This window comes from Antennarius striatus, chromosome 4, assembly GCF_040054535.1.
Source record: "Antennarius striatus isolate MH-2024 chromosome 4, ASM4005453v1, whole genome shotgun sequence".
Lineage (NCBI taxonomy): Eukaryota > Metazoa > Chordata > Actinopteri > Lophiiformes > Antennariidae > Antennarius > Antennarius striatus.
In genome coordinates, this window is record NC_090779.1 from 15,581,270 (window position 1) to 15,609,131 (window position 27,862).

The 27,862-nt window shown below is 42.6% G+C and overlaps 1 protein-coding gene across 4 annotated transcripts in view; it reads right to left on the reverse strand.

Moving 5' to 3' along the window:
* Window positions 1–2,680: 2,680 nt before the first annotated feature.
* The window catches only part of brsk2a (BR serine/threonine kinase 2a), a 148,110-nt gene continuing 122,928 nt past the window's right edge, over window positions 2,681–27,862 (reverse strand). Inside the window, exons 7-20 of one of the 4 annotated variants that reach the window (XM_068312920.1) lie at window positions 27,743–27,811; window positions 26,140–26,286; window positions 22,401–22,432; window positions 20,291–20,455; window positions 18,922–19,019; window positions 18,040–18,190; window positions 17,768–17,833; window positions 12,704–12,764; window positions 10,684–10,891; window positions 10,514–10,562; window positions 9,590–9,713; window positions 8,481–8,661; window positions 5,569–5,658; window positions 2,681–3,076 (exon numbers count right to left, since the gene is read on the reverse strand). In XM_068312920.1, the coding sequence (XP_068169021.1) occupies window positions 2,904–3,076; window positions 5,569–5,658; window positions 8,481–8,661; window positions 9,590–9,713; window positions 10,514–10,562; window positions 10,684–10,891; window positions 12,704–12,764; window positions 17,768–17,833; window positions 18,040–18,190; window positions 18,922–19,019; window positions 20,291–20,455; window positions 22,401–22,432; window positions 26,140–26,286; window positions 27,743–27,811 (1,614 nt within the window). In that variant the 3' untranslated portion in view covers window positions 2,681–2,903. Of the gene's footprint in view, window positions 3,077–5,568; window positions 5,659–8,480; window positions 8,662–9,589; window positions 9,714–10,513; window positions 10,563–10,683; window positions 11,462–12,703; window positions 12,765–17,767; window positions 17,834–18,039; window positions 18,191–18,921; window positions 19,020–20,290; window positions 20,456–22,400; window positions 22,433–26,139; window positions 26,287–27,742; window positions 27,812–27,862 lie in introns of all 4 variants that reach the window. The other 3 variants (XM_068312917.1, XM_068312921.1, XM_068312918.1) reach the window with 3 other exon arrangements.

Genomic DNA, 27,862 nt, shown 5'->3' on the forward strand with positions numbered 1-27,862 from the left:
GCCTTGATTATTTTCTTTTTTTTTTTTTGAATGACACGTTTATAACCATGTTTTCAAGAGTTTGTGGGCACTTACCTGAAATGTAGCAGAACTCAATTATGCACAAAACTACAACAAGAAAGTCCAAGAAAAAATTAATAGATTACATTTTTACACAAACTGCTGGGACGCAGTGGGAGGAAATATCATTTTTGGCATCAAATGGTCTTACGGAAAACTCAAATTTGGAATATTTATGTTTTAAATTCGGTACTTATACATAGACACAAAAAGGAAAGCATACACAACATAACTTAATGAGTTTATTTGTTTCAGCACTGAAGATGCTCACAGTTATTTTAATGGGGAATACATTTGTCAGTTTTGTTCCTGCTCTGTCAAACGACCACTTTGGGCCTCAGAACCACTGGATGCCCTTGGTGCTGCTAGCTTCCCATTGTAGAAAACAGAAAGAAGGATGAACAATAGGGTATTGCTTTGTGTTTGCGTACTGATATCCCCTTACTGTGCCTCTTTCACCAACAAGTAGAGAGCCCAGACTTCCGAGCCTTTTTAAAGAGAGGTACAGAGAAAAGGAAGCATCGTTCAAAAGCTTTGTGCACAAGATTAGAGGAGGAGGAAGGGAAAGATCAGCGGGAACTACTTAAAAAAAAAAGAAGGCCAGAAATAAAAGCCGAGGGAGTAAAAAGTAAGGGCCAGAGGGAAATTTAAAATGTTAAAAAGTATTTTTGTGGAGAGAGAGAATCAATGAAGGCTGAAAGAAGGAGTGAATTTGGCATGAAACATGAACATTAAAGCCATGCAAAGAAAAGCTCATGTTTGACATGCACACAGCAATACAAGCTAAAAGCATAGAGCAGGAATCCCCAGCATAGTTGAGAAGACAATCAACCCCCACAGTTTGTCCGTCTATTTACAAAGAGAAGAATTGGAGTGGGATCTGTGGCATCCTTCTCCTCAGGCCTGGCCTACAAGCACAATAATATGAAACTGACAAATATCAATAGAAGAGCATATTCCCTCTCCAAAAGGAGGCTAAGTCTACATTCTTAAATTACTGGTAAATAATTTTTTTCCAAGTCTTCTCAAGTTCTCTTTCCCTCTTCACAGAGGTTAGGGACTTTGCGACTTGTTGAAGTTCACGTAATTCCGTTAAATTCAGACCAAAACAAAAGAAAAATTTACTCTTATTTTTTTTCTTCAACTGTTGTCCCATTTTTACGAACACACAAGAGGGTAATAAATAACATTCAACTGACCTAACAGCTTTGCTCATATAAATAGCCAAGTTATAATAAATTAGGAATTCAAACAGTGAGATCAACAAACATGAATAAATAAGGACGTAAATACAAAAATATCCACAATTGCATTTATCACGTTGAAGGTTTTTTGTTCCTCTACTCCTACTGCTGGTATGAGACTAAGAGAGAGAGAGAGAGATAAATGGAAACCCAAAGACAAAGTGCTGCAGATAACACAAACAGGGATGCTCGGATCATTAGTCAATCAATTGAACGGAGACATAAATGATCATGTAACAAAAATACACAGAAGAATTTCAAATAACAGGCAGGTACAGGTTTACCAACCTGACCCTATGGTATCTAAACATAGTGTCACAACTAGACATTTCATTTTTACATAAGAAATGATGTAAGTCTGTACAACAGAATAGATCATTCTTTTTAAATACCCACATACCCACCCTCATCCCTCCCCCCAACCCAATACTATCATATCATCTCCCTCGCTGCCCCCTGCCCAGTCCTACTTATACCCACTCCTCTCTGAAATCACAATTCCAGTCCATTTGCAGCAATAAAGTTGATTCTAATAAAGTCCGTTAGTATTTTTAAACCCAGTTCTTCACAAAGAAAGTACATTTAAAAAGAAATACAATCCAGCAAGCATCCGCGTCGGCTGTTTGGGCTTTCCTCCTTCCCTCCTCCTCCGAAACGGTTTTTCTTCACATCTATTTAATTGTTGTTGCTCATGTTCTTGTTAATACATCCCAGAGTTTACTGTGCATACTGGCCCTATGCGTGTATGCATGTATATATTCTGTGTATGCAGTTTCTTTTTGTAAAATGCTCTTTTCAATTAATGAATGCTCCTTGAGCTCAAATGGAGGACAGGTTGGTGAGGAAAGTGTGCTTTGTTTCAAAGGCATGTGTGTGTATTTGTTGTGCGAGTGTGTATGTGTGTGTGTGTGTGTGTGTTTGTGTGTGTGTGTGTGTGTGTCTCAGATTGGAGGGGGACACTAAAGGTATTTTCATCTACCGATGGCTGCCAGAGGTGAAGAAGGGGGAGCAAAGGGAGATGAAGGCTGGAGTCTGCATGAAGGGTCTGTTTCCATGGTACCCCCGTACCTTTTCATCGCTCCTCTAAAAGCAGTCCTCCGTCAACAAATGTCCGTCTCTCTCTCTCTCTGCACGCTGGGGGTTTTTTGGGTGGAGTGGTGGTCGAGGGAGGGCAAGTGGAACGGGGAGCAGGTGGAGGGACTTAATAGGTTTTCTGGATAATTCCTGATATCAGAAACAAGTCAGGTCATCACACAGGTTTGAAGCAAGGGAGCAAAAAACACAGCAAAGGGCCACAGGTGAGCAGATGATTGGGTGGGGTGGAGGATGATGGTGGACACCGGGGGTGGGGGTGGGGGTGGGGGGGGTGATGACAAAAAGGGATTGGAAGGACAGGCGTGTGTGTCATGTAGTATGATTTTTTTTTCTTTGGAAAATATATGATTTTGTTTAGCTGAATATATTTCTATCTATATAAAGTAATTTGATATAAAAATGTTTCTGTACATCTAGCTACATTCAGAGATGAGATCCTCTCTGTGTCGTTGGAATCTACTAATACTAGGATGGGTTTTAGAATTGGCTCGACCGCGTCTCAGTCTAACAATCCTCCTGTGCTCCCATCGACACCAGCGACAACCTGGCTCTGTCTCGCCCCGCGGTGGGGTATTTGGTGTCATTATTCTCTGGCTCCTGCCTCCAGACGTGCATGGGTGAGGGACAGTGCTTGGTGGGAGTGCCCGAGGGGTAGGGCACCTGTCCGTTCTTCTCGTCTGAAAAAAGTTGTTTTATTACGTCAAAGAAGTTACTCAATGGGCTGCCTAGGTACACAGACAGGAATAAAAGAGAGGAGAAAGAGAACAAACACACTAATGAACAAACGGGTTCACAGGATAGACACGCAGCGACAGGTGAGACAGAGCAAGCAGAGGCGAAGAGGGGGGCTGGCTGAGGATGAAGACAACTGGGACAGCCATGTCGGGGCTATGTCATGTTCTCCTAAACCATGCATGTGTCGCAGCACAACCAATTCAAAAAGACAAGAAGCCATTCCATCTGAAACTGGACTGTAAAGCAGACGCTGGGGCTCCTGCTGTGCGATGTGATTTTTTTTTTACTTAAGAACTGAGTGAAAGAGTGAGCATGGTGAGGCCTGGGATGTCTGAGCAGGTTTGGTCAGCCACAAGCAGGACAGAGGATGAAGGAGGACGTCATCACACAGAACAGCAAGTTCAACCTCAAAAACAGGCAGATGATGGTGGCAGTCTGTCTGTTGGTTCATTTACTGTCGGCTTCAAACAACATGGTAACATCGGAGCTAAATGTGTGTGTGTGCGTGTGTGTCCAGCCTGAAAATGATCTTCAGTTGAACAGATCCACAGTTTTGCAGGGCCTTAATGGTCCCTCTGCAGGTCGGTGTAGGCAAACAACACATGAGAAATGGAGCAAATAAAGAGCACATTTTTTATTAATGGTGCACTCAGCATCTCCCTGGGATCCATCTATCACCAACACGACTGTTTCTCAGGAGGAGGCATTTACACAAAAGAGTTCCTGACGGCCGACAAATGAACGGTGACGACGTCACTAATAAACAGGCAGCGGCGTTGCACAGACGACAAAACAGATGCGTATGCACCTGAGAATGTGTGTGTGTGTGTGTGTGCGCCTACAAAAAAACAATATTGGACTATATTGTTTCTGTTACGGCTGATTTGTGCTAAAAAAACCATCAATTGTCAATTAGAAAGCGGAGACGCCGTCCTCTGAGTGAATTATTGTCCTATGCAGCCCTGGTCTTCAACAGGCTTCTACACTCCTTGTATTGTCTTGCTGAGCTGCTGTTAACAGTGAACACACACGTTTGTGTGTGTTCACACAAAGTAAAACACACGTCATCTGATGACGTGTGTTTTACTTCATTCTTATTGCTATGCAAAGCCATTTGTATCATCAACCAGTCAAAGGCCCTGCTGTCAGGTTGAGCTGAGGATGTTTTAACTGTGGTTAAGTTTGTTAAGTTAAGTTTAGTTCATTTCACAGTAGTGTAAAGATGTAATTCATCACTATGGTTTAATATGTCTCACCTTCTTTTGCCTCATGCATTTGTGAGATTTTTTTCAAACTATTACAACAGGATCTCCACTCTGACGCAAACAGCGGCTTTCTAGTGCGGCACACTTTGTTTTAATTTCCCGTTCAGAACCACCCAGCTTTTTGTTTTAACTCTACATTACATAAGTTGAGTGGATTCTCACTCACCAATGTCATGGCAATCATTGGTAGGTTCATCTGAAGCCACTCGGCTTCTGTTTAGGCTTTTTAAGAATAAAATGCTAAACTGTGGTATAGTTCCTAAATATATGATGGCTGTCTGAGTTAAAATGTGTGGGACTTTGAATGTGAAAGGGGGAAAAAAATAAAGAATGAGACATTGATACAAGCACCATAAATATGACTAGGACATAACCGACACCCAAAGAGACAGCCCTGTTCAAATAAATGTTTCTACATGGTGTTCCCTATCTATCCAGCAGGTGGAGGTGTTGTCAAGAAGATGGGAACCAGGATGTACCAAAAAAGGGTACGTTGAGGGACGGAGTCAGATCCCTGTTTCTCTCTAATTTTTCTGTACATCATATAGATTGGGCTTGAAGCAATATCAGGAAAAGTGTCCTCTTATACATGTTCAGGAACTTGGTATAAATTCTACAACCACTGAGACGGCAGAACGACGAACATGTTCATGTGGGGGGTGATGGTTGCCTGTCAGAGGTTTCTGCATCTGCTGAACGCCTTCCAAGGAGCTAAAAGAGACTGGGAGGTGTGGGGGTCCTACTTTACAGGCACACAGAGAAAGAGAGAGCGAGAGAGAGCTTGTCAGGTGTTGCGTGGCTGGCGCAGTGGTGTTGCCATGGTGACAAGCTCCGACAATCAGTCTTGGAAGTCGGAGTAACAAAATGGAAATCAGCGCTCTCTACCTCTGTTCTAATCTTCGCTGCCAGGGCAGCGAGACAACATTTGACCCGCAGTCAGCGCTTGAGAGCAGCTCCCAGCCTTTGGAGGCAGCGAGGCGCAGGCATGCAGAGGACGCCAGAGCGGCTCAGGGATTTCAAGCACAGGAAAGAGAAGGGTAGGATTTAGCTTAGCTTCAGTGGTTAGGGCGGTTTGTCATGGGGTGGGATGGGCAGATGAGGCAGTGGAGTGAGGAGGAGGTTTTGAGAAAGATTTTAAAGTCTTATTCTGAAAGGGGTTTTTTACTCACCCGACAGCTGCTGGACTCCAGGCTGGTCGTGTGTGCTTAACAGCTGGCTCTGAATCGTCTCCACCACTCGCTTAAAGCGCCGGCTTGGTCCTAAACACAGACACATCGAAACCCAAAGAGGAAATACCGTTATGATCAGCTGCATCAAAGAGGCAGCATCATCGAAAGCAAAGAGAAAGTAAGGGCAGAAGCAGCATACACACACACACACACACACACACACACACACACACACACACACACACACACACACACACACACACGCTGCATGGTGTGAAACGTAAGCTGGAAAAGCTGCAGCAAACCCAAGATGATAAATGGAGGCCAGGGAGGAGAGCAGGCTCCAGCAGTGACACGGAAGAACCAGTAGGCTCCAAACGTCCGCTATTACACCTCATTCAGCCCCAGCGTGGCCCCAGGGGTGTGTGTGTGTGTGTGTGTGTGTGTGTGTGTGTGTGTGTGTGTGTGTGTGTGTGTGTGTGTGTGTGTGTGTGTGTGTGTGTGTGTGTGTGTGTTTGTGACAGAGAGAAAATGAAAGAGAGTATACATGTGTCTGCAAAACCACGGTCCCTCTGAGGAGTTATGATGTTGCGCTGCGACAACTAACCGTTCCTCATGTATTCTGAATAAATTCACAATTTAATCCATAAATACAGCATCTGCAAATGTGATGACTCAGCCAATCCAATACATGTGCACATAACAGCATGTTGTTTGAGGCTGCATTACCAAACCTTGTCTTTTTGCAGTCAGGAAGGTAAAGGGATCTTATCAAGCATCCAGGAAGTTTCTCGTCGTTTTTTTTTGCTGTTTTTTAATTTTTTAAAATTTTTTTAAATTTTAATATACTGTTGTAATCCCCGAAGGGAAATTAAGAATGCACACTCTAGTATGTTAGTCAAATCAATCACATGCATACATAAAAGTATGTACAGGCCCCTGTATTACACACTACCACACATAAGGGGGCCTGTAAGCATGCTATGGGAGGTAGAGTGGCACGCAGCCCCTTTGTGAGACGCCCAAATGAGCAGCTTGCGAGGGGGACGACGCCTTGCTCAAGGGCAGCTCGGCAGTGCTCCGGAGGTGAACTGACACCTCCCACTGTCAGCTCACACTCCGGTTGTTTTTGGGCGGGAGTGGGAATCGAACCACCGATCTTAGAACATTGGACGACCCGCTCTCCCACTGAGCCACTGCCGCCTGTTAAAATAAAATAATAGTAAGCTCAAGTGATCCCATTGTGATATTTGCACAAGAGAAGTGAGTGTGGTTTTTTTTGGTGTGAACATACCTAATGGATGCCTACCAGCAGTGTTCAAAGCAACTTGTGAGGACAAATTTGTCTTCTGAATTTTATTTAGAATTTTCTTTGACCTGATTTGAGACTCGTAACTTTAAGTAATAGATAGATAGAGATAGATAGATATATACTTTATTAATCCCGGAGGAAATTGCATATATCCACTGCTCAGGCATTGCATAACAAATAATACTGGATAAACACCAGGAGAAAAGGAAACATTGACATCACAGGACATACCACAAGACATACATTACACTAACAGACAGGCACATGCAGCACTAACAGGACTTATATACTAAACTATAACTAAAATATAAACAGTATAAAATTTAAAAATATTACAGTATTAAAATATAAACAGTATAAAATAAAATCTAAACAGTATAAAATTGAATTAAAATATAAAACAGTATAAAAAATAAATAAATTATATATATATATATATATATATATATACAACAGTATAAAATTAAATTTAAATTAAATTAAATTAAATCCATATTCAACCCCGTGCTGACCTCGCCACCTCCCCCCCGCTCCTCCTGAGAGAGTCATTGTACCCCCTGATGGCACGGGGCACGAAGGAGGACCTCAGCCTCTCTGTGGAGGCGCTGTGTGACAGCAGTCTGCCGCTGAAGGTGCTTCTCTGCTGGGAGAAGGTGGTGTGTAGGGGGTGCCTGGTGTTGTTCATGATGGCCTTAATTTTAGACATGGTCCTGCTCTCCAGAAGCATATCCACAGAGTCCAGGCTCAGCCCGACCACTGAGCCCGCTCTGCGGATGAGTCTGTTCAGACGGTCCATATCTCTTTTCCTGGCCCCCCCACCCCAACACACAATGGCGCATGACAGCACACTGGAGACTACGGACTGATAGAACATGAAAAGGAGCTTAGGACAGATGTTGAAGGAGGCCAGCCTCCTTAGGAAGTACATCCTGCTCTGCCCCTTCTTGTACACACAGTTGGAGTTGAGTGACCAGTCCAGTCTGCTGTCTAGCTGAAGTCTGCTGTCTAGCTGATATTAATGTTATAATATTAACATTATGTCAAAAATAGCTACGTAGTAATAACTACAGAAGTACGAGGAACAGGTGACGTTAGTGCGCAGAGACTTTATTTACTTCTTGACAACACGAGGAATGACCCTTTGGAATTAACGACATAAACCTCCCTTGTGATTTCGGTGAGTTATGTCAGCCTGAACTCAATGACTAACACATAAATAAAACATGGAAATCAATGCAGATTTATGTATTTTTATTTCTTAAGTAAAGCTTAACTGCAAAGTGGCATTGTTTAAAAACATGAAGTCAAAATTTACAACAAAATAAACTTTTACAGCATTAGCTGGCTAAGGTTTAATGTCAATATAAAGCTGGACTTACTCTATTTTTTCTGTGCAACACTAAACATAAAATGCTAATGTTAGTAATAAATGCCTTTATAACCTCAATGAGACAGAAGGTAGCATTATATCCACCCATTAATTATTTATATGAGTGGATTCCTTGGGTTTTTTTATTTGTCTTTGTGCGACATCGTCCCTCCTGCCTGATACGTTCATTATAAGCGTGTAAATATGGTCGGTTACTTGATGTGTCCTCACCTGAGAGCAGAGTGAAGGTGACGGAGTAGATGCCGTTCTCCTTGGTGGCGGCTGTGCTCTCTGTGTAAGTGATGTCCACCTGGAATTTGACCGGTTTCTGGAAGACTGTAGGGCCCGCTGTGGACTTATATTCTGCTCGGAAACTGGTCTGAGAGATGACGCTGTGGCTCAGGCTGGGGATCTGGAGGCGGAAAAAGAGGAGGAGTCAGTGAAAAGAAAAGCAGACAAAGAGACAGAGCTATGAATGAAAGTAGTAATGGGATTACAGTATGGAGCAGCGATATTTAATTTTTCTCCCACACCTTGCAAAGAAACGGTGAACAATCCCTCATTAAAATATCCTACACATATTTCCAAGCCACAGCTGAAAATGTAATAAGATTAATGCCGTGGGGAGCAACCAAGCATGCAAGGGAGATTTAAACCAATGTAATCTCGAGTCAACAACATTGCAGCTAAAGTGAATTTGTATGCCCAATGAACAGGTGAGTGGTGGAATAGTCACATTTTGCCACGGTGCTGGAGAGGGTTTGACATTCAATTAATCTGAGAGTGCTGAGAACTAGAATTCCACTGATTCAGGTGCCAATCTAATGTCTGGAATACCAGCTCGCCTGACCCAGAGGAGGAAATAGTTACCAACAGCAGAGTTTGCATGTCCTTAGATGTTGGTATCTCTTACTGAGGTGAGGAGAGCCTGTGTTCAGTCATGCACTCTGAATCTCAACTACCGCTTCTGTGTGTCTGTAGATTCTGGATGCAACCCTGAAGCTGCCTGTATTTCTGCATGTAGGTGTAAATCTTCCCCATCATATTACAGCCGATATACACAAACACACACACACATTAATCTCAAGTGTGTCTGCAGTCATAGAGAACGTACGAGCACTGAACACTTGAGTTTTCCAAATTGTGACATTAACCAGACGCAAATGAGCAAACACTCAGCGGCAGCTTCTTAGTCAATCACTACTAGTTTTAAAAAGACCGCATCATGTAGCGGACTGTTGCCTGAACTTATATTCACATAATAAGGCGAGTGAAGTTGGGGCATTGAGAGCAAGGATCAGATGCATATGAAGAATTAGGCGATGAAACAGAGAGAATACCGAGAGAAAGGCTTGAACAATGTCCGCCTTTATAGAGCTGAGAGGCTTGTCTTTGATGACGATGAAGATCTGCTCCTCTTTTTCCAGGTTGATGAAGTTACCAAACCAGGATTTTTTGGCAAGTCTGTGGGGAACAATGGGAAAAGAAGCATTTTGTCAAATTTGTCAAATTTATCCATCCATTTATCTATCTGTCTGTAAGCTATCAATTTACCTGTTTATCTGTGGAGAGAGACAGACAGAGAGACAGACAGACAGACAGACAGACAGACAGACAGCAAGAGAGGTGAGAGAGAGAGAGACAGAGAGGGAGGGGGGGGGGGTACCTGAGCTACTGGCCTCGTCCCAGATGTACCTGCACCCACTAATAAGCCATATGGACTATAATTTCCAGCATTTTAATATTTCATGAGGTTTTTCAAAATGTTGAAGGGTTGTCAGGATCAAACCTCTAAAAAAAAGGTAAACTAGTCCTCAGCTTTCTTTTCAAATATGAGCAAATGCTTAATATGTCAATATATACAGATATACATAACAACATAATGTCTGATGAAACATTAAGGAGCATATTGTTCAGCAATTTAAAAAAAAAAAACTAGTTACAACTGATGTGTGACTGAAGCCTGAGAACAAGGTTAAATAAGTTAAGAAAAGACCTTTCCCAGCCAAACCTCCAGCTCCTTCAAACCAGGATGCTCTTCCTAACTACAATGAAGACAGCAGAACCAACCAGCATCAAAACGGGGAATATGTAGGGCAGCCTTTGGTTGTCAGACCCCGGGGAGCTCAGCTTCATCACACGGGCTACCTTCCTCATAACTAACCCCCTCCCTACCGAGACATTACCGCTCCATCCCAGACCAGACCTGAGGCGATGCAGTTATGATGCTAGTGGTGCTTTCAAAAGAGACAGCATCTACTCACTCTGGGGAAGACTCTGGCGTGAGGCTGGACATCTCCTCTTGAGTGGGAACTGTGGAAGCAAAATTGGGGGTAAGACAGAAGTTTAACATCACAGAAAGCGAGAATTTGGGAAAATAAAATGAATATAATTACAATATAATTCCACATCAACTTCAAAGTGATGCCAATACCTTGGAGTTTCCTGCGGTGGAAGCGAGGTGAGCCCAGGAAGCTGTTCTTGATGGAGTTGAGGCGCGTCCTCCAAGGCAAGCCACCGATGGAGGGACTCGGAGGTGGTGTTGGGGTAGGGGTACCAGCAGGACTGTCCTTGGGAGTGTGCACTGGGGTTCCCTTTGGGGTGGGGAGGGGGCTGCCTCGTGGGGAGGGGTGAGGGGTAACCTGTATGAGGGGGATAGATTTGGTTGGAAGGTCAGCGATTGACGAAGGCACTGGTGCCACGGGGTGGAAGTGGTGCAACCGGATAGGCGACAGGGGGAGCGCTGGGTTGAACGGCACAGACAGCTGAGGGTTCGCAGAAAAATGGGAGCGTCGTACCTGGGGGCTGTTTGGAATGGAAGAGCTAGGTATAGGGGATGGGGAAAAGGGGGAAGATGGAGAGGTTGGAGATGTAGGCGTTGGGGGCATAGAAGCAGACGGCGGCTGCAACGGGAGCTGACGAGGAGCGGGTGACTCCGATTTGCCTACAGATGCTGTGTGTGCGGCGGTTTCTGGAAGCGGGTTGGAGCGCGTGGCGTGAAGGGGCTTGGGGACAACTTTGGGCTTGGCAGGGAGTGTTTGTGTCTTGTTGAGTCCCCCTGATAGGGGCTCACTGTAAGGAGACAGGGAGTTGGGGGTGGAGATATTGGAGCCTTTGCAATTGGGGATGTGGTCAGGGGACGGGCAGGGGCTTGTATTAGGAGACTGTGAGAAGTCTGGAGACTGAGGGGGTACAAAGAACTTTCGGATAGGCTTTATTTATTAAAGGACAAAGCACGAATAAACAGCACAATACAGCATATAGTCAGAGGAGGACAGGAAACGCAGGAGAACACACACACACAAACATACACCAAAAAGCAGGAGACAGTGTGGCAGATCAAGCAACCGCACAGCCAGGAACAACCAAGAACATAGGAGTGAGATGGATACATACATGAGGGAGATGGATGCATTGCAAAAAAAAAACAACAACCAAATACCAAACAAACAAAAAAAAGAAAGAAAAACATGCAGTTAGACCCTTGGGTGTCTTTTGACAACAGAAAAAGAAGCAAAAATTGAATGAGAACAACAAAACAAAAAGCAATTACTGTAACTTAGAGGGGATAAAACACACAGGACTCCAGCAGAGACATGCAAACAGGCACAAATAGGTGTGAGGCGCACACGACAGAAATATGGGTCATTTCAGGAACAGGAGGGACACCGTTTAGACGTCTCTGCTGTAAAATATCCAGTTTCCAAAGATATATTGATTTGTTTAACCCGTAAAGGTGAAACCAGAGTCACAACAGTGCACTAGTAAACTATTTCCCTGGGATGCCTCTCTCTTTCCGGACACAAATTAGAGAAAATTACCCCTCACAGGGTGTCTTGCTGGGAACACAATCCAGGCTTTTGGTAGGTCTGAAAAATCAATTTCCCTTACAGATCAGCCTGAAAAAGCCTGTGTGGCACGAGGAGCTTGTCTTGGGATCCCGGTTAATCTGGAGCCTCTCAGGTTAGTCAGCTGGAAAAGTTTACTACGAGCTCCCCAGCTTTCAGCGAGAACACTGTGACTTTCTGAAGCATTCCCTGAGCTGGATTTTCACAGGGCTCAGGCCCCAGGAAACAGGGACAGGGATAATCAGCAGAAAGAACAGAGGAAGAAGGAGGTAGAAGATTGTAGTTCCGCCATATCCATTGTGAATTTCATCAGTGTGTTTTACTGGAGTTGTCAAGACTATAAGACTATAAAGGTCTACAATATGAACACAGTGAGGACTTATGTGAAATCTCATCCAGCACTGGACCCGACAACTTCGTCTCTTAAAAGGTGAATTTTGGATTTAAATTTCAGAAGTGGCAAATTCAGTAGTCTGAAATCTGACCTACATCTTAGGATAGCAAAAAGCTGACGATTACCCACAACTAGACAACTACAAACTGAGTCAAGAGGTGTGTGTTGTATGTGTGTGTGTGTTTGAGTGTGCACTGATGCTCATGACTTACCCGAGGGCTGCTGAGGGGGCTGGTGGAGAGGCCAGAGGAGGCTCCACTAATGGACCTCGACCTGGGGCAAAAACACGGGACAGCATGCGTATCAGCTACATGTCTCACAGGTGGAGGTGAGAACGTGGCGCAACATGTGAGGTGTTGCACACTGTCAGGAAGCGCTGCAGCATTCGCTACCATGGTACAGCAGCTGCTATCAAGCCATTTGCAAACACAACTATTTGCACACAGAAATTAAAAGCAGCATTGCCTCGATGGCAGACATTACTAGCTTCGTCTCAAATCAAGTAAAGAGACAGTAAAGTCAAAATTAAGCCGGGGTATTATTTGAAGTACTTTTTTTTTTCTTCTTATGATCAATGGGGACCTTGGACGAAAAAAATATGTCATAAGTTTAGATGCGCTCCATGACAGCAGAAGTGACGCAATCGTAGAAATCGGGGTGAATCCATGTCGTCCCCATTATATAAATATACTGCAAGCAAGAACATAGCAAGCCAACACTATCACTATTTATCAATAAATCTTCTCAAATGAAGATGTATCGCTTCATTGATCATACTGTGCTGTAATGGCTGCCCTGACTGACAGGTGTCGCCAATGACGCGTGACCCCACGTGACTTTTAAGGTTTCCTGACACCGGGGATGATGCCAGACATCTGGACATTTTTTAATTTGTATTTTTTCATAATGATAAACAAAATATATATTACTTTAAAATGAGTTTACTGTCCCTTTAAGCTCAAGCTCCTCTTTCAAATGCGCTCATAGGATCACTTATAAAGCAGACACGTTGACTGTTCGGCCTTTTTCACTGGATCAGTAGAAAATATCTGAGGGGGAAATGAAGTGGGACATTTGAAGGGCCATTTGTCTTATTTTTTTCTTTTCTCCTGCAGATGCCATCAGTAACACCTTTGAGAAGGGCCCTTCTTAGAAATGAACAATCACAGGACAATCTGTCTCCATCAAATGCACGTGCTCACACACGCACACACATGCACACACACAGAAAGAGAGAGAATGAGAGAGAGGGAGAAACAAAAAAAACAGGGTCTGTCAACACTCGGAAACACCAGCTGTTCACTGTCACAACACCACTCTTCGTCATTCAATCTATGAATACCCCCCCCTTCTTTTCCTCCTTGTTTTTCCTCTATTGATGCATTTGTGAACATGAGGCCAAGCCTACAGGTCTTTTGTCTCTCTGTAAAAAGATTAAGGAATGAACACCAGTGGGTTTTTTTCAAACTTTGCTTGGACCTTGAAGGCAAATGAGTCATGAGTGAATGATGAAGCTTGGCAGCGATGAAGGAATGTGAATATGAAAGGAATGGAAAAATTAAAGACGGAGTCTGATTTTAATTCCACAAACTACATGGGTGGGAAAACATATTCTAGTGCTGTCATGTTAAAAAAGCATTGATTGGGATCTACATTAAAGTGTAATCTCAGAGGGGTTTGGTAATCCATTCCGTCTTAAATTTACAGTGACCTGGAGAAAGAATGGATGGTTGAACGGCCATCTTTCTCCTGAGAGCCACAAACAAACAAAGAGAACAGTGGCGAAGCCACACTAACAGCTTCCATGAGTGAGAGGAAAATATACGAACGCCCACACTCGAGCTATTTTGGTCATTTTCTTGCTGCCCTTTCTGCGAGTGTATTTATTGCAAACACTTACACGCACATGAGTAGGTGGTGCTGAAATCATGTTAGCCAGTAGTACTTGTTTCACAGTGCAGCCGACCAGACAGTCGCTATCATTTACATTTAACTCTTACGGTCCGCTGACACGTGCCTTTAGCTGCTCACTTTATCTAAACATGTGGAGAACACAGCTTCTTCAGGCCGTAATGAGCATATTGTTAGCTGCGCTTTGCATCTATTAGTGCTGGACCAGCACGTCTATAAAGCTAATGTTACAGATGGTTATGTCGTACGTTAATGGGCTGTAACAGAATTACCCTTTGCTTATAGGATGGAAACAATGATTTATTGTAGCAAAGTGTTTCATTTAAAGTGATCCGCATCAACAACCAATCATTTCTCATATTAACAAAGTAGCCGTGTTATTAACGGAGATACCGAAAGCCTCCTGGGATTTCTGTCTTTCAGATAACTTTGCCCATGAGTCTGTTTTGGAAAGAGATCCGAGTCCACTCAGCATGTGACCACCGACTGGGTCAGTGCTAGTCAAAGCGCCCGTGGGAGGGTCTAATGATTGTTTGTGGGGGAAGGAAGATGCACAAGAGAGGTTCTGGACTGAGGGTATGGACTGAAATAAAAGAAAAGTGTAACAAAATGAAATGGCGCCGTGAGTCAAACGGCAAACAAATAAAACCGCCACAGCTAAAACAAAAAGCCACAACTCTCTAGGGTGATTAAAGTGGATGAGGTTTTTGTCTCTCACTAATCTACAGTATATCGACTCTGTCCAGCCAATGAACAAGTTCTTATATGGGGGTAGATATTCATATAAATAAACACAATACTTAAATTCACACCCGTTTCAGAAACCTAACAGCTCCCAGGGGACTCTGTGCTTTATATTCACAGCTCAGCTGTAACACGACCCCTGTAGTTTCTGCTGGAGACATCGGTGTTAAAGGTGCTTTATTTGTACTCATTTAAGCCTCTTAAACAACTTAAGAGTTAATAATTAGCACGAGAGCCTGACTTATTGAGACTGCTCTAGCTAACCCAACACATTTGAACTTCATGAAGCAACTGGAGCAGATCCGTGAAGGAAAAAAAAATCAATTGATATTCTCTCCTTCACACTGCAGCACTTTTCCATTTTTCATTTACATATCATTAACCTCCCCTTATTTCTCCAGGCATGTTGTTAAGATTTAAAATTAAATCAGTAGGATTTCTTGTGCTTTTGCTTTAAATGTCTTCTTTATGTAATTTTGGGTATATAAAGAATAAAATCAGGTGAGAATGTCTCCATGTGGATTTCTCTATAATGTAGCTACTGTAGCTTTTATGCCACATTTTGACAATTATACTTGAACCAAATTAACAATAACATATACCAAAATGCAGCCTCTCAGGCAAAATGCTTGAAAAGGAGGAATTTTCTCTGTATAATTTTAGATAAAACCGTTTCCCCCTCTTTTCCATCATTTTCGCTGGTGGGAAAGGTATCGTGTCAAAACACACGTTTCAAAGTCAGTCCTCTCTCTGACACGCTCTGATCTGAAGTTCTACGAATCTTCGATGCTGTCGACAAAAGTTTGCTGTCAGGGAAAGATAAGGTTAGGTTTGTAGCAAGTCAATCATATCTGTGGACGCTGCTCTGCTACATTATTGAGTCTATTTACATACACAAGCACACGCGTGATCAAACAAAGCGCATGCGTATGTGATAAAAGGCAGAAGAGTTTAAAAATACAACAAAATCAGATTTATAGAGACTTTGCTATGAATGTCTTTTCCCCTCCACTGCTGGGGAGCTATGAACTGCAGCAGGGGGGGGAGAGAAAGGCAAAGCAATGGAGAGATTCAATTTGATGTGAAGTTGGAGGAAGTGTGGTGTTAGACGCTCCCACACACCTCCAACCCGCTACGGCTGACAAGAACCCAGACACACACACAAAAAAAAAGCAGCATCTCCATTTCTACATTAGCATAGCAGTATCATATAAGGGGGGGGGGGACAATGGGACTGAAGGTCAGCAACACACCAGGCACCAAAGTAGAAAGAGAGAGATTGATAAAGAGAAGATATATGAAAGGGTTGGGAAGAAACCTAAGAACAAATTATTTATTTAAAGTAGATTTAAAGAAGCATGAAGAAAGATGCAGAGGAGCTTTTTCAACAGTTGCTGATTAACAGAGGATCCTACCACTTTTAAATCTTTACTTTTCTCTTAGTGTTTATCTTTTTATTTAGACTTACAATATATCAGTAAATCTAAAGCTACTGTTTTAAATAAATGTTCAGAATGTTCTAATTTCAGCTCCCTCTGTGACGCATCCTCTCTAAACCGTCTTTAACGCTGCTTAAAAAGGCATCATTAATGTTAGATAAAGTTGTTGCAAACTGACCTATTTTGGGATTCTGGGCCTGACTGAAACAAATGAGTCAGAGCGAAGGGTAGAAAAAGACAGCTTTTAAACTTGCGCAACCTTTAAGCAAAGAAGAGATTAGACCCGGATCGCCTGAAGGGATGAAAGAGAGAGGCAATGGGACACGAGAAGATGAATCTTAAACTGAAATTCAGAGGCACCAGAGGACAGAAAGACTTAAGCAGAAGTGTTTAGAGGAGGTTGCTCTTCAAACTTCAAACTTCTGAACTGGTTTCCACCAGTGAAACCAATGGGAAATTTACTCTTGATATTGAGTTGTTGGAAAATTTATAATCATATGCAGATCAGGTTATCATCCTCAGGTTCCATTTTTAAAACATCGGAGATTATTGTTATCAATATTATTAATATTATTGTTATTGCTATTATTATTATTATTACTATTAATTAATTAATTAATTTTTAATTCATTCGTTAATTCATTGTCTACCGCTTCATCCGCCGTGGCAAGTCGCGGTTTATTATTTCCATCATTTTTATTTTTATTATTATTATTATTATTTATATTATTATTATAATTGACAGAATTGATTTTAAAAATGTCCAGTCATCGGTGTTTGACTCTGGCTAAGATTGAGAAAAAGGGAATGTTTTGCATTTGGAGAAAGTGGGACACTGAATGACAGAAGAGTTTATCAACGTATTTAAATTTTGAAAAGAAGACATATCTGCCCTGAGAGCAACAGGTAAGGAGGGGCCGGTGGAAGTCTTGAAAATTACCGTAAAAATTAGTTGAGAGAGTTGATTTATACTCTAGGAACTGCCACCCCGTTGTCCACGAGCCAGCTTCTGTTTCTCAGAGTTAAAGCATATTACAATAGACTTGTGAAGCCTTAAGCATTCGGCAAATGTGATCACGATTTAATCTGAAAGCACTGCTGCATCTTTCTCCTGCCGTGGATTTCTCCTAGCATGGAGGGCGAGACACGGAGCAAGACGAGGAGGAAAGGGCAAGTGAATACCTTTCTCCTTTGCTGCATTTTGTACTGGCGTCAGGAATTTCCAAGCTTTTACTGAATACTGATTTACTAAAGTGAGACAGGAGACAAAGTGAGTAGAATGTCAGTGTCTCTGTGGATGTTGGTCCACCATCCAGCCTGCTGACACCCAGAGCAAGACTCACTGTCAGATCTGATGAAAAGTCACCGAGATGTGACACACACACACACACAGCTCACACAGGGCTGAATTGGGTTGACTCTGTTTAACCTCATCTTTTCACCTCTGTGCCTACCTCTGCCCATGTTGGGTCATGTCGATAGCCCTCCTAGCCGGTACAGGTGAGCCTCCGTCTGTGACGCTGAGGACCTCCATGGACTTCCTCTCCGGTCTCCTCTTGCCGTGACGATTTAACATAGGGGAGTCCACTCGCTTCCTCGGAGGGTCTGTGCCAAACAGGTGAAGCAGATCCATTCAGAATGCACACCTGATGTCTCTGATGTCTCTGAGCTTGCATTCCTGCACATTGAATGCTTTAGTGCATTGCATGCATGCTGGATGTGGGAGTGCTTGACTGATGCTTGCCGTTGATCACATTGACATTTTAACTAATAGTGAATAAGTAATGGTTTCCTCCCAGACCTTAAACTAATGGCCACTGTATTGACTGTACTGCATTCACTGAAGAGGGAGTCTATTCATCAAAATGTCGGTATCTCACAGTGCACATGCTCAAACATTTGCACATAATACTCCTCCTATTGCAGCACCCTTGTCAGAAAATAACTTGGCAAGAGCAGAGCGTCTCCATTTGTCTGTGGGTGGAAATCTCTACCAGGTTGTGTTGTGTAAATGGGAGAGCACTTTTATGTCAGAGCTGCCTGTTTCAGAAGAAGTATGGCTTATTGACACCTTGTATTTCTGCTACAATTTGTCTTTGAGAAGCTTGCAGATATTCAATAAACCAAAAGCCATTTTTAGCGGAGAGTGATTCCACGTCTGCTATAGCTGTTTCAATCTCTTGTGAAGGATAAAAACGCTGCAGAACAATTCAGAAACTTGGAACAGTCATGAGTTACCATCTCACTCGTGTTACTCCCGTCTAAAACTGTCTTGTTTTATTTGGATTTATGACATTAAATTCTTTATCTGCACATGAATGTGGTCTGAGTCGCACCTATCTCATTGCGAGGGGGAAGGTTCTGGTCCTCCTGACTGGGGTATCTTTCCTTACGGTCCAGTAACAGAAAGTAGATCATCTTTTCCTGGTTGTCACTGCAGACAGAGGATGATGAAAGGTCAAGGACGACATTTTATACAGTGGTTTTAAACAAATCAGGGTCACTCCAAAAACAGTGCATGTATAGATTATCTGTCTTTCACATAACAGCACCAGCATCTTCAAGAGCGCAAAACTAAAGCATGAAATCTCAAAAATCCCTTGCCTCTGATTAATACTGTTTAATTATTTTGAGTGCATTGTTAAACAGCTACTAAATAACTGACATCATTAAAGAAAAGATTCGTTTTAATGGCAATTAAGCCAACACATAAGATCCTGTTTGCAATATATGGCTTCTTAGAAATGTTGGGTTTATGAAAGCATCACAACATTGAGAATCATCTGAGTTTGACTTTTTGTTTCCTTGTAAACCAGGAAGCCTAATGTCTTTGGCCTCTGTGTCAGTACCCGATGGAAAAGGCCCAGGCATTGGCCCTCCATAATAAAGACAGATTGGAAAGCAGTAGGAGGCAACGAGACAAGGACTTGCAAATTCAGCTAAATGAACCAGAGGAAAGGAGATAGAGACTGCAGATTTTCCTCCAGTCCAGCACTATTATGGGATGCTCCCAGGAGAAAGGAAGTGAATGGAAGAGATAGGGAGAGTGGTAGAGGGAAAGTGATAGGGAAATGTAATTAAATTCTATAGACCCTGCAAATGTAAACTAGGAGTTAAGGAGACAGAGCAGCAAAGCCAAGTGAAAAAAAAATTAATAATAATTCTATGTCTATGTAAAAAGTGTATGACATACCAGTGTAGGGTATGTGTCCCCTGCAAAAAAATGCATATTTATAGGAGTGATGGCCCAATCTCATGTGTAGCTCAGGCACAAATATTAGCAGCAGAACATAAGCATTGTGACCCGGGAGCTGGGTGGTGGCGGATCAGGATCAGTCTTGAGGGAATGCATCCAGAGGCAAGCGGTGTAAGCTCTGTGTGATAACGGTTAAGTGATCTACAGCTTCTGACATCTAAAGCAACAGCTTCACGGGATTTCATGAAAGCCAGGAAAAAACAAGGCTGTGTGCAGACGGACACCAAAACCCCCACTCCTTCCATCGCAGCACTGTCACACAGCCAGGTCCTCTTCTCCTCTGTCATCAGTCGCTTTTTTTTGTTCTTGTTTGGAAAAAAAAATTCTTACCCTTATCGTCTGCTTTTCTCTCCTCTTCTCCAACAAAACCACACATGTATTTGTTTCCTTTCTTCACCACATGTCTTTCCATTTCCTACCCCTCCCCTATCGCTACTCCATTCACTCACTCATCTGAAAGCAGGTCTTTCAGCAGCTTGTTTTTGTCTCTGAAGCAGCCCAAGGAGTGCATGCTGTCCAGTACGTCTGGGTCGATGTCGTCAGCAGAGGGCAGGCTGCGGATGGTCACCTTCCTGGGCACAGGCTGTTCTGGCTCTGGTTCATTCTTCCCCCCTCTAGGAATGTAAAGATTAGGACACTGTCAGTTTACGACCGTGATTACATATGCTTTAATACATCGGCATAAATAATTCCAGATCGCTTATACGGCTTATTCTTATCATATTTTGCAGATCTATAGAATTAATGGGTTGTATCTGCAGTATGTATTTCCCTGCTGGTTTGCCTCTTGGTCATCTGGAATAAAGTATCCCCTGTTATCATGGTAAAAAACAAACAAACAAACCATTCACAGCCATGCACTTTCCCCTTATTTAATCACTGTATGTCTAAGTAACCCCAAAGATAAAACATTTTGTCCCACCTCCAACAATGCATTCCTGTTTATTAACACAATCTATACTTACATTCTTTAACCATAAAACAAAGACTGACAACCATGACCTGCCTACAACTTCTGTTGCAGGGAAAACAGTGGTTCCAGACGAGTCAGCATTTCTTGTTTCTTGGCTGACGCTTTCCAACATTTAATCACTGGCTGTCATCCCCGATGGCTATCTCTGATTAAAGTTTCATGCAGGTCTATCTGTACCTTTATGAGTTAAATGGCTGCTTGTGGATTCAGATCTCCATCCAGATCTACTACAGAATTCACCGGGACGATACCCACTCCTCCATCCAGTTCCACAGTAACCCATCAAGTTGTTAAATCAACCAGACAAAATGTTCAAAGAAGCCTTGTGTTCAAAGTAAAAACCGCCCCCTTTACCCCAATCCGTTCTCATATTTAATGGAGTCTTCATCGCAATATGTCTAATATTTCCAGCACGTTTCATCAAAACATTAGGAGTTTTTGGGTTACCTTGCCAAGAGCCAAACAAATGAATAAACAAACAAACAGATGTTAGTGAAAACTCACTGGTGAGGGTATACATGTAACTTCTAATGTCTTCTGTAACCTACAGCTGGAGATACGGAACAGTTTGAACTTGATAACTAGTTTGACTCCTAAAAAGTTGTGCCGTATGATGCACATCAAGATTAAGTAGATACAATGTCCCTAGGTAGGACTTTACTGTTTTTGCTGTTTACTGCCCATTACAGCATATACATGAATGTCTCTCCAACACAAACTGCACTCTAAATAACTACAGTTTTCAGTTCACTCCAGTCACTTGAGTAAAACTGACTCACCTTTCTGGCCAGTTTATTATTTCAGCTAGGTGAACCTAACTCTAGGGAATATATGTTTATTCACCAATAAAGATGTCTTGGTAAAGACAGTTTGGCCTGGCGCTGTCCGTTCAGCACGGCAGCTCTACTGCTGCTGAGGGATTGTTAAGAAGCTCACCAACTAGTCAGACTGTTTCCCAGACAGCCTGCCACGCAGACACAGACTGCCAGGACACTTCCTCACTGACAAAATTCAGATTACATTAGCCTTCGCTCCCAGCTCTTCTCTTGTCTCTTCTTGTTTCTTTTATCAGTTTTGCTGTCTGTTCATATGATTTCTTCAGGACATGATAGAAACCATAACTTCAAGACTCACAGCCTGTTCCCCGGATGCATCTTTGCTCTGGTAGGGTAAGAACCTTTAAAATTTCATTTAAAAATTTAAAACCAGACACTCAGACATAAATAAACTCTAGCAAAATTTACAACGATCTGCACGGCAAACACTGTTAAATTTAAAAGGTGCATGGATTATGTTACGAGCTGGTTGCGTAAGAGGTTCATTTTCTATATCATCCATGCTTGTTTCTGTTCAGTTGACCATATGCTGCACATCCTTTTTCATGCTCTACCAATTTACCCCCACATCCCCGAGATTGGAGTCATGCCCTGCTCCGATGTACTCTCATGTACATGGCTGAAATTCAAAGTCATTTATCATGTGGTTGCTCCCCTCAGGGATACACCCCCTGCAGAACAGGCTACAGGAGGAGAGAAGTGAAGGTGTGGAAAAAAAAAAAAAAGAAGGAAAGACTGAGGTATACTTACATGTACCACGTGTGTTTCTGGATCTGGTCTAACTGTAAAAGGACATGACAAAAACACTACAAGTCAGTGAACAGGCAAGGGAATGATTTGAATAGTTTTAGCATCATTTTTGTGTTAAAAAAAAAAAAATCAGTGAGAAAAAAATGTGCCTGCAAAGAAGAGTGTTTTGTCAGCGTGTGCACACGTGGTGCAGCATGGGCACAGCTTACTGGCTTAATGGAAACGCAATGGGACAATAAGGCCAGATTGAATGGTGTAAGTAAATAATGAAGCCTTCAAATATTAATACTGCCAATGGGAAAAAGTTAATAAGAGTGAGACATAGAGGGGTGCACCAGGAGTATGAGACAGAGGCGTTACCACGGAGCCATAAACAGAGAATATTATCTCCCTCACACACACCGCTGACCCTGCCAAGCCCTCCGGTCTAGAGGGAATGTTCCATTCTCATTTTCTTCCCAGCTCTCTTGCTAACACAAGCACACTCTCTCATGATCACACTTTCAACGTTGCCACCTTGTCATCCAAAGCAGTCAAGGTGGTCCTTTGCCAAAAAAAAAAAAAAAGTCAAAGCAAAAAAAGACAGAACAAAGGGACAACAAAGGAAGATGTCTGTTTGAATGGCTTTACGTTGTCTCAGCTGTCCAGAGAGAAAAAATTGATCAATGTCACCGTTAGGACTTTTTAAATTGTCCCATCACCTAATCAGAGCATCTGAGTGTTCCCATTGCTTGTGCACTAGAGGATGCCTTCATGTGATACTAGTTTAGCTCAATCTCAGACTTGGCTATGCTGTGGTATAGGTTCATCTTGTCTGCTTCTGCAGAGGTCAAGGTATTGACAGAGTCACCCAGCCTGTCAGATAGAAGCCAGCAGTTGACCTACTCGCTCCCACATTTATTGAAGGCCTGAAGGAAAGGCACTGATATCACACACAGGCTTGAAAGTGATGCGGTTAGAAATGCAGTATCACATCAATCACTCTCTAAATGTGACAGTATCCATTCCAGCTGCTTTCACTCAGGCACAGGGGAAGCTGCTGTAATGCTGGTCGGATGAGGTGTGCACCAATGTGAGCTCAGATACGTGTCTTATCTGGGAGCTGCATAAGTGAAAGTTTGTGCAATTTGCATTTATATAAAATCACAAATCTATACAGGTTTGTGTATTTGACCCTTGAGTAGAGCATGGAGGGATTTCGAGGTAGATGGTGTATCAGGGGTGAATTCTACTTTTAGAAAACAAAGAAAACTAACTAAATAACTATTATGTACACACACATATACACACACACAAACACACACACACACACACACACACACACACACACACACACATATACAGACACACGCACGCACGCACCCACACCCACACACACACAAAAACAGTAGATTAAGACTTATACAATAATTCGCGACCATGCCACAGACTGGGTAAAGAAACAACATTTAATTGAAGCCGGGGATAGAAGTCAAAACTAAACTGCGGGGCTGCACTTCAGCTATTTAAAGCAATCTGGTGTGATAGCCTCAGAAAAGGCTAAGAAAAAAAACATTTAATTAGTCCTACGTACTGTTTAGAAATCGGGTTGTGTACCATATAGCTAATCACGGAGGAACAAACTAATACCAAAGAAAATAGCTGAGCTACTGTATATAGCAAGTACCCTAGTTTAGCGTAGTAGCAGAAAATGCTAACTGCACTACATTCTTGGAATAAACAGGGTTTAGTAATTTCTCAAGGGCAGTTATAATATTTCATCTTTATGGAGACAAACACAGATGTTGCCTTTATTTTCCTTCCAACAACCTTGACAGGTTTTCTGCGCTGCCCTAAATACATTGATTGTGATTAACTACTTAATATAATAAGCTGGCTTTGTTATCTACACATCACGACCAGGCAGTGGTTTGTAGGATGGTGCTGCTGCTCCTTTGAACAGTGAAGGTGAGATAAATGAACAGTTGTGGTTCACGTCCAAGGTCTCTGACTACACAGAACAATAAAGAGAAGGGTCTTTACTGGGCCGAACATCCTCAGCCCTCTGATTCCCGCTCAGCTTTGCATCTGTTTGCTTGAACAAGCAATTAACAGAAGGTGAAAATAAAAGTGAAACACAGCCAGCAGTCGTGTTTACTCTGTGATTACCCTATCAATCTTATGATCAACATACCGTCATAAAAATAACCCCTAGAAAAGAATGTTCCCTTGGGATGTTATTCCCTCCCTTGAATACACAAGTCTCCTAAGAGAAAAGGCAGCCACAACTAAACACCAACAACATTTGGCATCCGGAGACGTATGCTTGGAGACCAAATATGCAAGAGTGGACGGCCGAATGATAACATACTCTTCCCCACCTGCTGGGTCAGTGTGCAACCCTTTGTCAAGGGCATGGCTTAAAGCAGCCGGACATATCTTGGGATCTCAGCCCGACCGGTCCTCCACAAAGATAGAGGACAGAAAAATACACTATATAATGCACAAGGAGCATGCCAAAGAGGTGGGAAACTTTCAAGTTCATGTTTTTGTTCATATGGAGGGTTGTATCTTCAGGTTGTCAACTCTCATGCAAATAAACAACTCTTCCGACCTCGTCTTTTTTCAGGTGAGCATTAGTCATAGTGACACAGTGCCACAGCTAAGTCATGTGGAAATGGGGCTTTAGCATACACATCTGCCTGCAGGCAAGGGCATGACAGCAGTTTTGTTTATTGCACCAACTCACAAAGATAACTGGATAGACCAGGAGAAGGTGCATATAGTATTCATGTGAAAATGTGGCATTTTAATTTTGCATGTGTGCTGGTACAGGAGATGGTGAGCAAGTCCAGGTCTCTGTGCGTCATCTGAATTTGAAATGCAGGACGAGAACAGAGGGCAGTCTCTCTGTGAAGTGTGTACTTTTTCAGATCTCTGACCACTTTCATTATTTACATTTCCCTTTGTCCAGCTCCCCTAATCTTTCATACCAACTTTCTGTCCTTCATATCCCTCTTTTCTTGCACCCTCCTGAAATTTCCAAGGTGATCAGGTGCTGTGTAAAAAGGGGCTAGAATTGAGATGAGTGCACTAAACAGTGCAGAGGGATAGCACACAAACAGCAGTCCTCTCCTGAATTCACTCCCTGTTCTTGAGGAAGTACTCAAACAGAATCAGGGATGAGGCAAGATAAACACACTCAGAACAGAAGGGAGGAAAGACGAAACAGAACCACAAAAAAAAAGACTACGCTTGGCTAGGCAGTACAGAGTTTATATAAGACACTTCAGTTTGAATGTGCATCTCTACCAGCTCACACTCCTCTTGAGGCACTAAAAGTTTTCCCCCTATATTGCTGTCAATCGGCAAATTTCTTCCCCCCTAAAAAGGATGGGGTTTTTTTTCCATGGTTGCAATCTGCAATCTAAATGTGTTTTATTGCTTCTACAAAATCATTAGTAAAAGCTGCTAGTTGTGGGAAACGAAGAAGAAAAATGTCTTGCGTTGAGTCAGTCAAAATGAAAGAGCACTTTGTAGTACTGTAGTATTTGCACTTTGAGTACTTTCCAGGTTGCAGAAAAACAAACATTGAAAAACAACACACCTAATCAATCAGTCAATCCCATAAAGATGCAGTTTAATACCTCAAAAGGTTTCATGATAAAGAAAATTAAGAAGAAAAATGCTTTCCCACAATTATAACTACTGAAATTATTAGAATGGCAAATTTTTTATCCAGTCCCAAAAATAAACTGACCGTTAGTCTTTTGGATGCATCTACTTCAATCATGCCACGAAGAAGGTTCTGACAGTCTGGAGGGATGAAGTGCGGCATGTGAAACACTCCCAACTTCACCTTCTCTAGCAGATTCCTCAGGTTGTCGTCATCAAACGGCAGGGCACCCTGGAGAGACGAAGGTGAGAAACAGAAAGAGAAAAGAAACGGGGGAAAGCGAGGAAGTAAGAATGAAAAACCAAGTAGAGAAGAAACAGTTTGCATGATAACCCCACAACCCGAACGAGGGCAAGAAGAAGGAGAAGAGGAATGTGTATGAATAACAAAGCTTGCCAGAAGAAATGAACCCACATTTGGAGTCTTAATCTTTCACTTTTTAAATGACAGACTCTCTCTCTCCACTTGTTCAGTTCACCAATTAAAGCATTCTGCCTTCAGCCACAACACAAAATAAATAATAAGCAGCAGTAATAAGAAAAGAGGGCTTTTCTAATAATTACCCAGCTTTCTCATTTACTTCATTCATTTAACACTCTCTCATCACAGTCATATATCAGAGCGGGCTGACACCTCACAGATGTGGCTGTTTGATGAATGACAACTTCCACCAGGAGACAAGATGGAGGGGGAGAGAAAAGGGGAGACTGAGACGGAGAGGCTGGAAATGAAGTGAGGAAGAGGGAGGGCTTGTGTTACAGATGATCTGAGTGGAAGCCCAACTTCTGGGGAGTCAGTGCGTCTCCCACAATCAGACAAATGGTTATCTTGCAGCCAGACTGGAGAAAGAAAAAACTATTTATCTGCAGTAAAATAGTGACAGGCAAAAACTTTTGTTTTGGAGAGAGAAAAGCTCAGTCACAACGGAGACAGAGGTAAACAACATCAGGTGATGCAACTGACGAATGCAAGGGAGACTGTCCTCTGTCCTCAACACAAAGGACACACACACACACAGACACACACACACACACACACACACAAGAGACAGACAGACACAGCATGAGGTAGTAAGAGGCAAAACGCTGACAAAAAATAAACAGGCCCTGTGGCCAAAAGCCGCCGTGTCAGCGTTGGTATTTATTTTTGGGCTGTCTTCTTTCAGTTTGGCTGCATGAATTATTCATGAAGCAGAAGTGTGTAGGAACTACATTCCAGCTGTTGATGAAACAAAGCTTCAGGGATGCATGGCTGGGGAACCACAGATTTAATGTAGCTGCAGAATAGACTCGATTATGGATACAATGCTGTGTTTGGATGCGGGATAATGAATAAAGAGATGCCTCTATTCTCTGATCCTCTTTTACACAAGAACATCAGCTTGAGGAAGCTTCTCAATGTTTTGGGGTTGTTTTTTTTTCAAGGAAGACCCTCCAAACATTTGTATTTGTAATTGGACTCCTTTATGTTTAGTCTCAGCAGCCGCATCTCTTTCCAGTAAGGTCATCCCTGAGTGTAGAGCTGCATCCTATCATAATTTACACCTGCCTTTTGATTTAAATCCAAAGACTAGGCATGTAGGGATGGCAGTAGTTTCTTAAAATGCATTATGCAATACATCTCTGGAAAGTTAAACTGCATGTCAGTTCAATCACCATCAGCTAGTAGAGGAGAAGCCAACACTCACCACCAACAAGGCAAAAAGAATGACCCCACAGCTCCAGACGTCTGCTTTCCTTCCATCATACTTCTCTCCCTAAGGAAAGAGTGTTGTTAGGGGAGAGTGCTCAGGTTTGTTAGATAAGAG